Source organism: Sphaeroforma arctica, assembly GCF_001186125.1.
Source record: "Sphaeroforma arctica JP610 unplaced genomic scaffold supercont1.186, whole genome shotgun sequence".
Lineage (NCBI taxonomy): Eukaryota > Ichthyosporea > Ichthyophonida > Sphaeroforma > Sphaeroforma arctica.
In genome coordinates, this window is record NW_014040372.1 from 61,901 (window position 1) to 74,208 (window position 12,308).

The window sequence follows — 12,308 nt, forward strand, 5'->3', positions numbered from 1 at the left end:
CCAACAATAGTTATGTAATTATACTATGTGTGTGACTGTGATATATGTATATCATTTATTGTACAAGAACCCTGAGGTAGTCTGAACAGAGTATTAGTTTGAAAATCTACTTTCACTTTCACATCAATTAATTTTTTTATTCGATATGCAGACCGATTTAGTAATACCGATAGATCATAGAACTTTAGAAGGCTATGCCGGTATGCTAATTGCTAAGGCATATAAATACTTTATGCAGTGTGCATTTATATATAAATTTATAAAAACCCAACCAATAGGCGCACATTAGATTTACGATGTAATTTCATTGGTCTTCAGCATAACTACGGTCTCATATATGTATGTGATATCAGCATTCCAGAACAAATTTGTTTTGTTTTGTTTTGTTTTATTTTATTAAAAAAACAATATATATAATACCAGTTGCTGCGCTGCACGAGGTTTCTTTATGCCAACTACTCGCCAAGCAAGTTTCAAGAGAGAGTGTTAACTCCCTGGCCCTGCTCTAACCTCTAGTAGTAGAGAGAGAATAGACATCCCCGGTGGTTCTACATTTGATTATTACACCCTTTTGACTTTTCATTTTAACCCAGATTTTTAAATATATTTAGAAGCGAATGTTAGGACACGGACAGGTCACTCCCAGATTCAATACATAAACTCTTTGAGGTTAATACTAATTACAACTGTCTTATTAGACTTTTGTTGAAGTGACTATCTGGCGAGATGGGTGAGCTCGAGTCTCAGGCGAAAACCTTGAACAACCGATCCAGCAATGAACTAAAGAAACGTGCCAGCAAAGAACATGCTGCTCATAACGGCGGTATGCAACATAGCCTGTAGTTTGCAAACACAGGCCACTAAATGTATCAATCATATGCATAGTATGCTAGTTTGTAGTGTATTGTTGTGTCGACCTGTATGAGGTGTCCGTGGATTGTAAGTCATAGGGTATGTATATAGTTTTTTTTGCATATGTGTGATCAGAGGTTTACGAATGCCAGGATGACCGACCAGAGTCATATGACGGTTGGTCAAAGTTCAAACAAACTGGGGAATTATAAGCAAATCTGATTGACGCGGTCAAACTCTAGATAACACGCAATGTACACTTCTAAACAATATAACTCAAGAATTTGGAATCTAAACATTAAAGCATACTCAACCCATACTTCTGCTGTTCAGAATCCGTCTCAGTAAACTCGTATCGTCGTAATGACGATGACAACACTAGCATGGCATCATTTCAGCCCACCATCACCATCGAAGATCACCCACGGCCCAGACAGCTGGAGAGAAAGCCTGAAAGGCGATCTGACGGTATGAAAGCGACGGTAACATATCCGTCACACATGTCTATGTATATATTTATATAGTTGTACTAATTCTTGAAACACGACGTATATAGTTGTTTTCTGGAATCGATATGTATTGAGGCACATAGACGTTTGTGTATATGTGTTTCAGCTAGCGAGAAAGTTCACCATGTACCAGCGCGAACACTGGTAACTATCCGGTATGCTTGTCGATAGATTAATAAAAGATAAGCCATAAAAAAAGCACATCCCCATCTCGTTCCATTCCGGTTGAAATCGCAAGCCTAGAACCTCGCTATATAGTTTCTATACGATTGCTCGTTTTCTATATCCAGTACACCATATCTACTCTCAGTGTTATTTGTTCCTTCATATTGGTCTGTCATTAATTCGGTACGTTTCTATTGCGAGCTACGCCATTTACATGGTATAGGGCGGCACATTCGTTGATCGGTATGAGAATTTGAGAATTACATAGCGAAGGAATTTATTTGGTGGGTTCATTGATTATATTTCCATTTCAGTTTTGACAACGTAAACTGTTGTCTATGTCAGCATATATGTATATGCGTCAAGCCCATACACATTCATTGTATATGCGAGTAGAGCTCACAACAATAGCACAGTTTGTTCTAAAAAAGCAGTACTCTGCATGTCCAGGCAACTCAATTGTACATCCGAATAGAGATACTATGGAGATCTGTCTCCCTCCCTCACGGTTCATCCTTCGCCACAGTATCTGATGTTCATATATTGCACAGTTCAAAGTAACATTGTTCGTATACCGTTCACTATATCTCTCGCACCCAACAGACGATGAGGTGCAGGACTTCCCTGAGCTGAAGAATGTGGGTCTGTTCACGCGTCTCATGTACAATCTGCGAGTCAACGGGCGCTTGTGGACGTGGATTCTGCTACACGCCATAGCTACGCTGAGTGTGTTCTTCATGTTCTTCATTGAGAAGGTAACACCCCACTCACGTATGCACTCATTACACGGTGTGCAGTATGAGACCAGTCACATGTGTACGCAGCACACTATGTGTGGTTTAAGCTCAGCCACGTGTATACAATACGGCACAGCCTAAACTCTAAAACAAGTGGGTGACACTTGCGCCGCGTTCCCCCCACAATATGTTGTATATACTCATCGGCTACATTCGCTCATGCGCATTGCCAGAATTCTCTTGTATTCACGGCTTGCATTATCTCATACCTGGCTTATCCCTTCCCATTGACGTACACTGTTTAACCCTACCCATTCGCGTTCTTGTAGTGGAGATTTCTGGATGACACTCTGCCCACTACAGCACCCAACTACTGGCCAAAGAAATTGATCCCATGCTTTGAGTTTGGGGCCATGCACTCGCTACTGTTCCAAATGTCTCTGCTGCCCATCAGCATGTGCAAGTATGTCCTGCATGGCCTGTATGTATGTGCAAGTATGTTCTGCATGACCTGTATGTATGTGTAAGTATGTTGTGTATGACCCGTATGTATGTGCAAGTATGTTCTGCATGACCTGTATGTATGTGTAAGTATGTTGTGTATGACCTGTATGTATGTGCAAGTATGTCCTATATGTTCAAGTATGTCCTGCATGACCTGCATGTATGTACGGGTATGCACTATATGTGCAAGTATGTCCTGCATGTCCTGTATGTATGTGAAAGTATGTCCTGTATGTATGTACGAGTATGCACATATGTGCAAGTATGTCCCGCATGACCTGTTTGTTTGTGCAGGCATGTCCTGCATGTCCTGTATGTATGTACGAGTATGCACTATATGTGCAGGTATATCCTGCATGTCCTGTATTTCTGTGAGTATGTCTTGCATGTCCTGTATGTATGTGAGTATTTCCTATATGTGCAAGTATGTCCTGTATGACCTGTATGTATGTACGAGTATGCACTATATGTGCAAGTATATTCTGCATGTCCTGTATGTATGTACTATATGTGCAAGTATGTTCTGTATGTATGTGCAAGTATGTCCTGCATGTCCTGTATGTATGTGCATGTATGTTCTGCATGTCCTATATGTATGTGCAAGTTTGTCCTATATGTCCTGTATGTATATACAAGTTTGTTCCATACGTACAAGTATGTTCTGTGTGTGCATGTATGTTCTGCCTGGGTGTATATGCGGGACAGGTCTGTGAATTCTATATTGTGTGTATGTGTGTGGTAGTATCTGCAGGATACATTGTATCCTGCACACACCCGTGCCTGGCATTACACCACCGCAGCCGCTACACCCACCCCCTCGCCTAACACCTCTCTAACTACCCCATGCTTCCTTCTACACTGTCTGCAGGTACTTTATTACCGTGTTGCGGTCCACCCGCTTTAAGCGCCTGATCCCCTTCGACTACTTTGTGCGTGCGCATATCTATCTGGGCTATCAGATGGGCATTCAATTGATCGTATCCCTAGTGGTGTTCGTGCTGTTCTTTGGCAGTCTGTGCGCGAAGTATAAGGTGAGTGTATTGTGTTTGTTTAAGGTGAATGTTTTGTGTTTGTTTTGATATAAGGTGAGGTTTTGAGGTTGGCAGTCGTCTCAAATCGTTTAACGTTTTTCTTTCTCTGCATATTGTAGGCTGGAACCGAACCAGTGAACTTCTGCGCCAGATTTGGGGAAGAGATTATGATCACGGGATACGTCATCGTTGGGATATATCTGGTGATGTTCTTTACAGCCGTCCCGGCATTTGCCAAGAACGTATGTCAAGTAGCAATAGTACACACTACATATATATATACAGCACCTATAGATAACACCTATGAATGTCACCTATAGAGAACACCTATGCATATATATATATATATATAGCACCTTCAATATATATATATGTATATGTCAACTGACGACCAATCGTTTACTATGTCCACCTCCCACAGCTCAAGTCGTACGAGCGGTTCTACTACACCCACCATCTGTTCATTGCGATGTACTTCATCACCATCTTGCACACCTTTGATGTGCAAACGCGAGAGGGTCTCAACCGCAGCCAGTCATGGAAGTGGTTTGTCTTCCCCATGACTATCTACGCCATCGATAGGTGTGTGTGTGTGTCACTGTAACGGTAACTGCACAGATATTGGTTGTGCTGCAACGAAGACAAAGACGGCGGTCTATGACCATGTATTCGAGTATTTCCAAGTGTTGCTATGACAGCAATCCCAACTAAACTCTACACCCTATCCTCCGAGTTTTCTCAAGTGAGTAACTATAACACTTAACCACTATCACCTTAACCCCAGGGTTTACCCCACAGTCAATCACAATATATACATATATATATATGTGTGTGTGTGTGTATTTGTATTTGTATTTGTATGTATACATATATATATATATGACCTTGATTCATATACTTGTATCGATATATTTATATGGAGTAAGTAACTAATTTCCTATACCTTATACCACAAACCCTAACCTTCTGATCGTGAGCAAGTGTGGCCAAGCCCTAAACCCTACACCTCTGATTGTCCCCAGATGCCTGTACATTGCCACTCGCCGTCAGTCACGTGTGCTGGGCGCGCAGTTGTTCCACACTCCCAAGACCATGGTACTGACTGTGCAGAAGCCACAGGTAAGTGACAAAAATAAGAATCATTATAACACGTGATCATGAATACATGGATATAACCCCTAAACCATTATATATCACGTGGTCATCAATATATGGATATAACTTTAAACCATTATATCACGAGACGTGAGTGATATCAATCTCTTCTTCAATATGAGAGTTGGTGTTCAGGATTCAAGCAGTTACTAACCTCACATGCATTTGCAGGGGTTTGGGTTCCGTGCGGGACAGTATCTGTTCCTGAATGTACCCGCCATTTCGAAGCTGGAGATGCATCCCTTCAGCATCGGATCAACCAACGACGACCGCTACCTCAAGCTCTTTATCACCGTGTACGAGGGTATGGGAGCCTCAGTCTAGATTTAGCAGCACAAGCACTGTCTGTGCGTGTAGGTTATGTTGTAGATGGGTTACTACCTGCTGAAGTGTACTCGGCTGCACGTCATCACCACCTTTCTACAAACACGCCACCCTCCCTCATCACACACACACACCTCTACACACCTCTACACAGGTGTTAACTATATATATACTTATATGCATACATACACACACACCCACACCTGTGTAACTGTTTTCATACTTATATACGTACACACACCCACCTCTACACAGGTGTTATCTATTTTCATACTTATATACATGCACACACCCACACCTCTGCACATGTGTTTGCTATATGTATACTTATATACATACACCCACACAGACGGATGGACCGGCAAGCTATGGACACACTTCCAACAAATGGCCACCGACCCTACCGCCCAGTCCAAAGCACCGCAGAACGAAGTGATCATCATGGGACCGTATGGCGCGCCTCTGCAGGACGTCAGTGTCTTTGACCACACTGTGCTGGTGTGCAGTGGGTCGGGTATTGTGCCTATGATGTCGCAACTGGCACAGATCATCTCTGACTACAAGACCTACATGTACGAAGGAGGATGGGGGAGGGGGGGGGGGGTTATTTGGTGTGTTCTTGGACAGCCGTGAATGTGTATGTGAGTTGGGTCATCAGGGCGTGGCTGTTTGGCATGTATCCAAAACGGTTATTTTTTATATCATAGCTGTTACATCGTAGCATAATAGATATGCCTCATAACTGTTGTATCGTATCAATGTATATATAGAGTGGCTATCTTTGTTGCCATTCAGAAAGCCAAGAGTGTAAAACCCTAAAACCCTGACAAACAACACATTACACGAAAACATATCCAACGACAACACAATACACTGAAATACATTACACTGAAACACAACCAACTACAACACATTACACTAAAACATAACCAACAACAACACAATACACTGAAACACACTACACGAAAACACAACCCATCCACACCACACCCGCGCAGAGACTTCCGGCCAAAGCACAACTCTCATCAATCCGTCAATTCCCAAGAAGTGCGAACATCACGCTCGGTTGACCTTGACTTGGGATCAGCCACCTGTGCCTCTGAGGTGTGTACGTGTGAGGTGTCTGAGTGTGTACGTGTGAGGTGTCTGTGTCTGTGTCTGTGGCTGCATGCACACTACAGCAATACATGCCACGCGCATTTGCGGCTGTGTGCTGGTTTTTGTGGAGTGATACGTACGCTGTGATATATACAGCGCTTAGTAGGCACTTACAGGTGTTAAGAGATTAGTTCCCACTCATAGGTGTTATATAGAGTTTAGTTATAGTGATTCAACGGATGGAATACTCCCGGTACCTACACCCTCGTATCTATGAACCTACAAGGCCTCTCACTCGCCACTAAACCCTAAATCCTAAACCCATGCACAGCGATTGGCCTGTCGCATGAAGATGCTGCGCCATTCCAATCTGTACAATCTGTTCTTCTGGGTTGTGATCATGGTCAACTTCGCCTTCATCTGCCTTCCCTTCACGTGGTATGGTTTAGTAGAACCGTACGACAGTATAGTGTGTTTGTCTTAGTAAGTACCGTATGATAGTATAGCGTGTTTATCTTAGTAATGTGATTCAATAATTTAATAGTACCGGATGACAGTTGTAGATCCCGCTATCCCCCATGCCCATCCCGCTATTCCTTCCCTTCTCTCAGGAGTACCAATCAGCTGGGGGAGACCTTCCGGTTTATCTCGTGCATTGAGTTCATTGTCCTGACGGGCATCTACGTTATCGACTTCATGATGCGCATGTACGTCACCTGGAACATCCCGGTATGTGATAGATAGACAAACCGGGACGAAAGTGTGTGTGTGATGGCAGTACACATACGTTTCGTCGTGCTACGTGTGCACACATATTCCAAGTCGAAATAATAATTCGTCATATCCATACCAATCTCAATTCATTGTCATGTGCATGGACCTGATTATCACTCTCACTCGAACCCCTTTGGCCTTTTCTTTCAGAAACGGTTCAAGGAGGACCGCTTGTACCAGAAGCAGCTGCACTTGTGGCAAGTGGTGGAGTTACTTCTCGTCGTAGGCTTCCTGTGCGCTGGAATCCCCGCTATCATTATCACAAAGTACGTGTGCGTGTCTTGAATGTCAATTAATTTGGTAGTGTGAGTATGTGTGTTACACTTGAAATGCTTTGGTAGTGCAATTCACTTGCAGATACGTGTGCTCTAACACACACGCATGTGCTGTGATTGTGAATGGTATTTGTTTGTCCTAGCACGTCTCTTGTAACGCACCCCCCACCTTCCATCCGCATGGCTTCTGCTTACACCTCTGTGTCTGCTACTCGCCTGCAGGGCATACGACGACCACACCGCTGAGGTGTTGTTCCTGTGGTGTTTGGCTGGGTGTCGCATTGTGCAGCAGATAGCTATGATGTTCAATAACTTCATCACCAACGCACCCAACCCCGCCAAGCACGGTGGCTTTGGCCGGGGAGGCAACATCCAGGTAAGAACAGAACAGGACAGATGGACCTATAACTGATAAAACAGGACAGGTGGACCTATAACTGATAGAACAGGATAGGTGGACCTATAGCTGATAGAACAGGACAGGTGGTCATATAACTGATAGAACAGGACAAGTCGACCTATGACTGATAGAACAGGACATGTGGTCCTATAACTGGTAGAACAGGACAGATCGACCTATAGCTGATAGAACAGGACAGGTGGACCTGTAACTAATGTACGTACACAAAGCATGTTTCCATGCACGCAACACATGTATACTTGCATACAACACAACTTACTACACCCTAAACCCCCTAGCAACACAACTTACTACACCCTAAACCCCCTAGCAACACAACTGGTATCCGGATTTACGGGCACCATATAGAGGAATGCTCAGATCACACATGCATGCAACGCAATCTGCAACTCAACACAATATAAGACTCATGGTATGCATGCATACAACACAGGTGAGTATGGTACACCCGGTCCGTATCCCACGACAAGATGCGGTCCGTAAATCTTCGAGGACAGGGCATTGCACCCCGTCCCGTTTCATCCCGCTATACCCCTCACCAACCGTATCTCACACCCATGTGTCTGTGTCTCGGTCGATTGCTGTAGGCCATTTCGCTGCACTGGATCTGCCGCTCTGCCAGTCAGTTGAGTTGGCTGGTCAGTGAACTGGCGGAGATCCAGGAGCAGTGCGACGAGTTGTTTGGGGAGTACTTCCTAAGCATTCGACCGTATGTGACGGGCACTAACATTGAGACTGAGACCATCAAGCAGCTGACAGACGGAACGGCAATGGAGGACCGCGTGCTCAACAAGGTGTGTGTTCTTGGCCGTATTGTGCGTGTGCGTGTGCGTGTGCGTATTGTATTTGTGCATATGTGTGCGTGTGCGTATTGTACATGTGCATCTGTGTGTGTGTTCTTGTGTATATTGTATATGTGCATATGTGTGCGTGTGCGTGTGCGTTTTGTTGTACGCGTGTTTGTCTGGAAGGGTACCGTTCAACTGCTTATCCACAAGACAATGTTGTGCTTGGTGTGTGCGTTGTGATAACTGTTGCCACAAAACCCTAAACCAACACCTCGACCCCTCAGCCACACAAGGGGTTAAACCCTAAAGAAGGGGTTTGAGAGTTTAAACTAAAACCCTGTGACCCTAAAAGTTAACCACGTAGCCAGCACACACACTACCAACTGCTGCATATCGGAGAGTGAGCTGATTCCCCACCCTCATAAACCCTAAAACCCTAGACATCATAACAACAACACTGCTACTTCGGTTACCTTGTACTTACACTCGAGTTTTCCGTTACCTTGTACTACCCAAGAGACCCGACTGGCACAAGATCATGACCAGAGTGTGTGAAGACGTCACCCGCGTAGGAGGGGCGCGAAACGTGGGAGTGCTCTCGTGCAGCAACGCAGCCATCACAGGAGAGCTGGCTAAACTGTGTCTGAAGGTAAGCAGAACCCTAGATCCCTAACACCCGGGACTCATGGATTAGTCATGCCACCATACAACTCTAAACCCTAGAAGATATAGATGCATAATGTATATGTATATGCATGTATACTCTGTCAAATATTTGCTACCGCGGATCCAAACTCGAGCTTGTTTCCATCGTTTGGTCACTTTTTCGACATCCCAAGTGGCCGAGCATTGATCGCACAACTGTCCGTTTGTCCGTGCCCACACGTACAGTCCGCTTAAACCCTAAAACCCTAAACTGACCGTTTGTCCGTGCCCACACACACAGTTCACCGCCGCCTACAAACAGAGACCCACGCTGCACTTTGTGGACGGAGGAGAACACACCATCACCATCCAGTACAACAACGCTCAAAAAAACATCACATTCGACTGCAACGACACCACCAAGACCACCTTCGGACAGGCCGATCTCAAGAGTCGAGCTCTGTTTGAAGACGCGCAGTGATTGGCTGGTTGTTAAAATAGAGGTGCGAATGTGCTCTCATTCCCATTGACGTGCTGCTGCTTGAGCTGTACAGTTGAGTCGTACTCGGTGCACCCCCCGCGCAGCAACACCCGTTGGGACAAATTTGGCCCTAAAAGAATATATTTCGGACGGACAACACAAATAGACCCTAAAAGAATATATTCAGTACGACACAAATAGGCCCTAAAAGAATATATTCAGTACAACACATGAGTGCCCTAAACCCTTCACTCATTAGCCATTGGTGCACTCATTCATCACACTAAAAATATCATTTTTAAAAAACATCATTTTACTCGCCTATGCAATAAATAAAACCATCAACAGATCTCAATAAATAAAATCACTACCACATGTCAAAAAGGTCATTGACACTTTATTACGTTGGTGACATATGTTAGGCATGTGATGCCGTTGGCTGCTGTGTCGACTGTGGTTAGTTCATATGCACTGCTTAAATAACACGTGTGGGGGCCATGGTAGTCACCTGTCCTAGTTATAGTAGGTACACGATACGTTCATATATTGCCTTGACTGCTTGGTCGACTGTGGTTAGTTCTTATGCACTGCTTATATAACACGTGTGGGGTAGTACATCTGTCCTAGTTATAGTAGATACATGATACGTTCATATACACCTGTCCTAATTATAGTAGGTACATGATACGTTCATATACACCTGTCCTAGTTATAGTAGGTACATGATACGTTCATATACACATGTCCTAGTTATAGTAGGTACATGATACGTTCATATACACCTGTCCTAATTATAGTAGGTACATGATACGTTCATACGTTGCCTTGGCTGCTTTGTCGACTATGGACTGTCTGTTCATGTCCGTCAACACTGCGCGTGCGCAAACTAATATGCCATGTACGTCATCAACGCCAAAACCTTAAAACCCTTAAGCTTTATGTCGCAAGAACAATAAAACCCCAAACCCTAACAACATTGGACACAGGCCAGAAGAAGACACAGAAAAAGTTGCCAATGAGGCATTTATTTGCTTGCATCGACAGGGAACTAGCACCTGCTACTACCAGCACGGTGGGTCTATATCATATATATGTAACTAAATTCAACTCCAGGATATTCGAGGCCCTGCATCTCTCTGCCAGGACAATTTATTCTTCTTTTTTATGAGCGGCGGCATCTGAGAGGAGGTGTGCGTCGTCCTTGAACACGTCCTGTTCCGCAACTGGAGTGTCCTTGACATTCAGGTCCTGTACCGGTACAGATTACAAAGTTTAGGTGTGTACGACAATGGGTGGATAGTACTACGTGTCCAAATGTAGAATCAATAAGTGGCAAGCGGATATTACCTGTGGTGAACAAGCTGCGAGGAAGTTTGCGTCGTCCTTGAACACGCTCTTAAGCTCATCCTGTTCCGCAACTGGAGTGTCCTTGACATTCAGGTCCTGTACCGGTACATATTATTAAGGTTCAGGTGTGTACGACAATGGGTGGATAGTACTAAACGCCTTGCACTACGGACAAATGTGCAATCAATAAGTGGCATGCGGATACTAGCTGTGCTGAACAAGTACATGACTACGCTCATACGATTGTAAATACCATACATTCGTAAGTGAACTATTGACAGTGGCTCTGTGTGCCTTTAGAGACATACACACGTTTACACAGACACATCTTTACATATACACACGTTTACACATACACAAAATTACAAATACACACATATACACATACACACGTTTACAGATACACACATTACCACAAACACACATAGGCACGTATACACGTTTACATACACACACATTACCAAATACACACATAGGCACACACGTACGTGTTTGCAGATACATACATTAACACATGTTTACACATACATACATTAACACACACATGTTTACACATACATACATTAGCACACACATGTTTACACATACGCACATTTAAATCGACTCACTGGCACACATACGCACTTATCAATCCAACCCATCCAACACATACCTTGTCCATGAGCTTCGTCTTTGTGAGTGTGGGGTTTCTGTGCGACCCGCCAACGCGATCCCATAAGGTGAAGAACTGGCCGTAGTTATAGTTGAAGTACAGGTGGTGGTCTGTGTGATGGCTGCTACCTGCAATACCCATGAGGCCGCATGAGGTGTCAGGTCAAAGGGTTTAAGGGTTAAATGTTTAGGGTTTTAAGGTTTAAGGTTTAGGGTTTAGAGTTCATGGTTTTTAGGTTAAGGTGAAGAACTAGCCGTAGTTGTAGTTGAAGTACAGGTGGTGGTCTGTGTGATGGCTACTACTGAAACACACATAAGGTCGCATGAAGTGTCAAGTGAGAAAGTAAATGTTTATGGTTTAGAGTTTAGGGTTTAGGGTTTACGTGGACCAACAGGGTAGCAATTGGCGAGCGACGGGTGAACCACAGTCAACGGTCTGCGCAGAAGTCAATATGTAGGGAACGCAGCAGTGGGTGTAATTGGCAATTCATAAAAGAAGCTACAAAAGGATACAGATCATTGAGCTGTATATATATATATATATATATATA

At 43.9% G+C, this 12,308-nt stretch overlaps 3 protein-coding genes across 3 annotated transcripts in view; 1 reads left to right on the top strand and 2 right to left on the bottom strand.

Annotated features, from left to right (window-relative positions):
- The first annotated feature begins 655 nt into the window (after positions 1 to 655).
- Positions 656 to 9,970, top strand: SARC_03597 (hypothetical protein). Its single transcript, XM_014302602.1, has 18 exons — positions 656 to 823; positions 1,186 to 1,320; positions 2,130 to 2,281; positions 2,593 to 2,726; positions 3,636 to 3,798; positions 3,918 to 4,040; positions 4,220 to 4,380; positions 4,821 to 4,917; positions 5,125 to 5,257; positions 5,627 to 5,849; positions 6,276 to 6,381; positions 6,707 to 6,813; positions 6,987 to 7,104; positions 7,300 to 7,415; positions 7,647 to 7,800; positions 8,433 to 8,639; positions 9,151 to 9,282; positions 9,580 to 9,970. The coding sequence occupies exons 1-18, from the start codon at positions 727 to 729 to the stop codon at positions 9,757 to 9,759; spliced, it is 2,538 nt and encodes an 845-aa protein (XP_014158077.1). The 5' UTR covers positions 656 to 726; the 3' UTR covers positions 9,760 to 9,970.
- A 787-nt stretch (positions 9,971 to 10,757) lies between these two features.
- On the bottom strand, positions 10,758 to 11,899 carry SARC_03598 (hypothetical protein; the record flags this gene model as incomplete). The annotated part of the gene is made up of 3 exons (XM_014302603.1): positions 10,758 to 11,007; positions 11,107 to 11,202; positions 11,759 to 11,899. The coding sequence occupies 3 exons, from the start codon at positions 11,897 to 11,899 to the stop codon at positions 10,909 to 10,911; spliced, it is 336 nt and encodes a 111-aa protein (XP_014158078.1). The 3' UTR covers positions 10,758 to 10,908.
- A 237-nt stretch (positions 11,900 to 12,136) lies between these two features.
- Positions 12,137 to 12,308, bottom strand: part of SARC_03599 (hypothetical protein) — a gene marked incomplete at both ends in the record, with an annotated part of 2,591 nt that continues 2,419 nt past the window's right edge. The window contains one exon of the mRNA XM_014302604.1: positions 12,137 to 12,193. Within this exon, the coding sequence (XP_014158079.1) occupies positions 12,137 to 12,193 (57 nt within the window). The remainder of the gene's footprint in view (positions 12,194 to 12,308) is intronic.

Coding starts and splice junctions, on each gene's coding strand:
- SARC_03597 (XM_014302602.1), top strand. CDS start 727: ATGGGTGAGCTCGAGTCTCAGGCGAAAACCTTGAACAACCGATCCAGC. Junction 5,850..6,275: donor TCTGACTACAAGACCTACAT/GTACGAAGGAGG, acceptor ACACCCGCGCAG/AGACTTCCGGCCAAAGCACA. Junction 9,283..9,579: donor TGGCTAAACTGTGTCTGAAG/GTAAGCAGAACC, acceptor CCACACACACAG/TTCACCGCCGCCTACAAACA.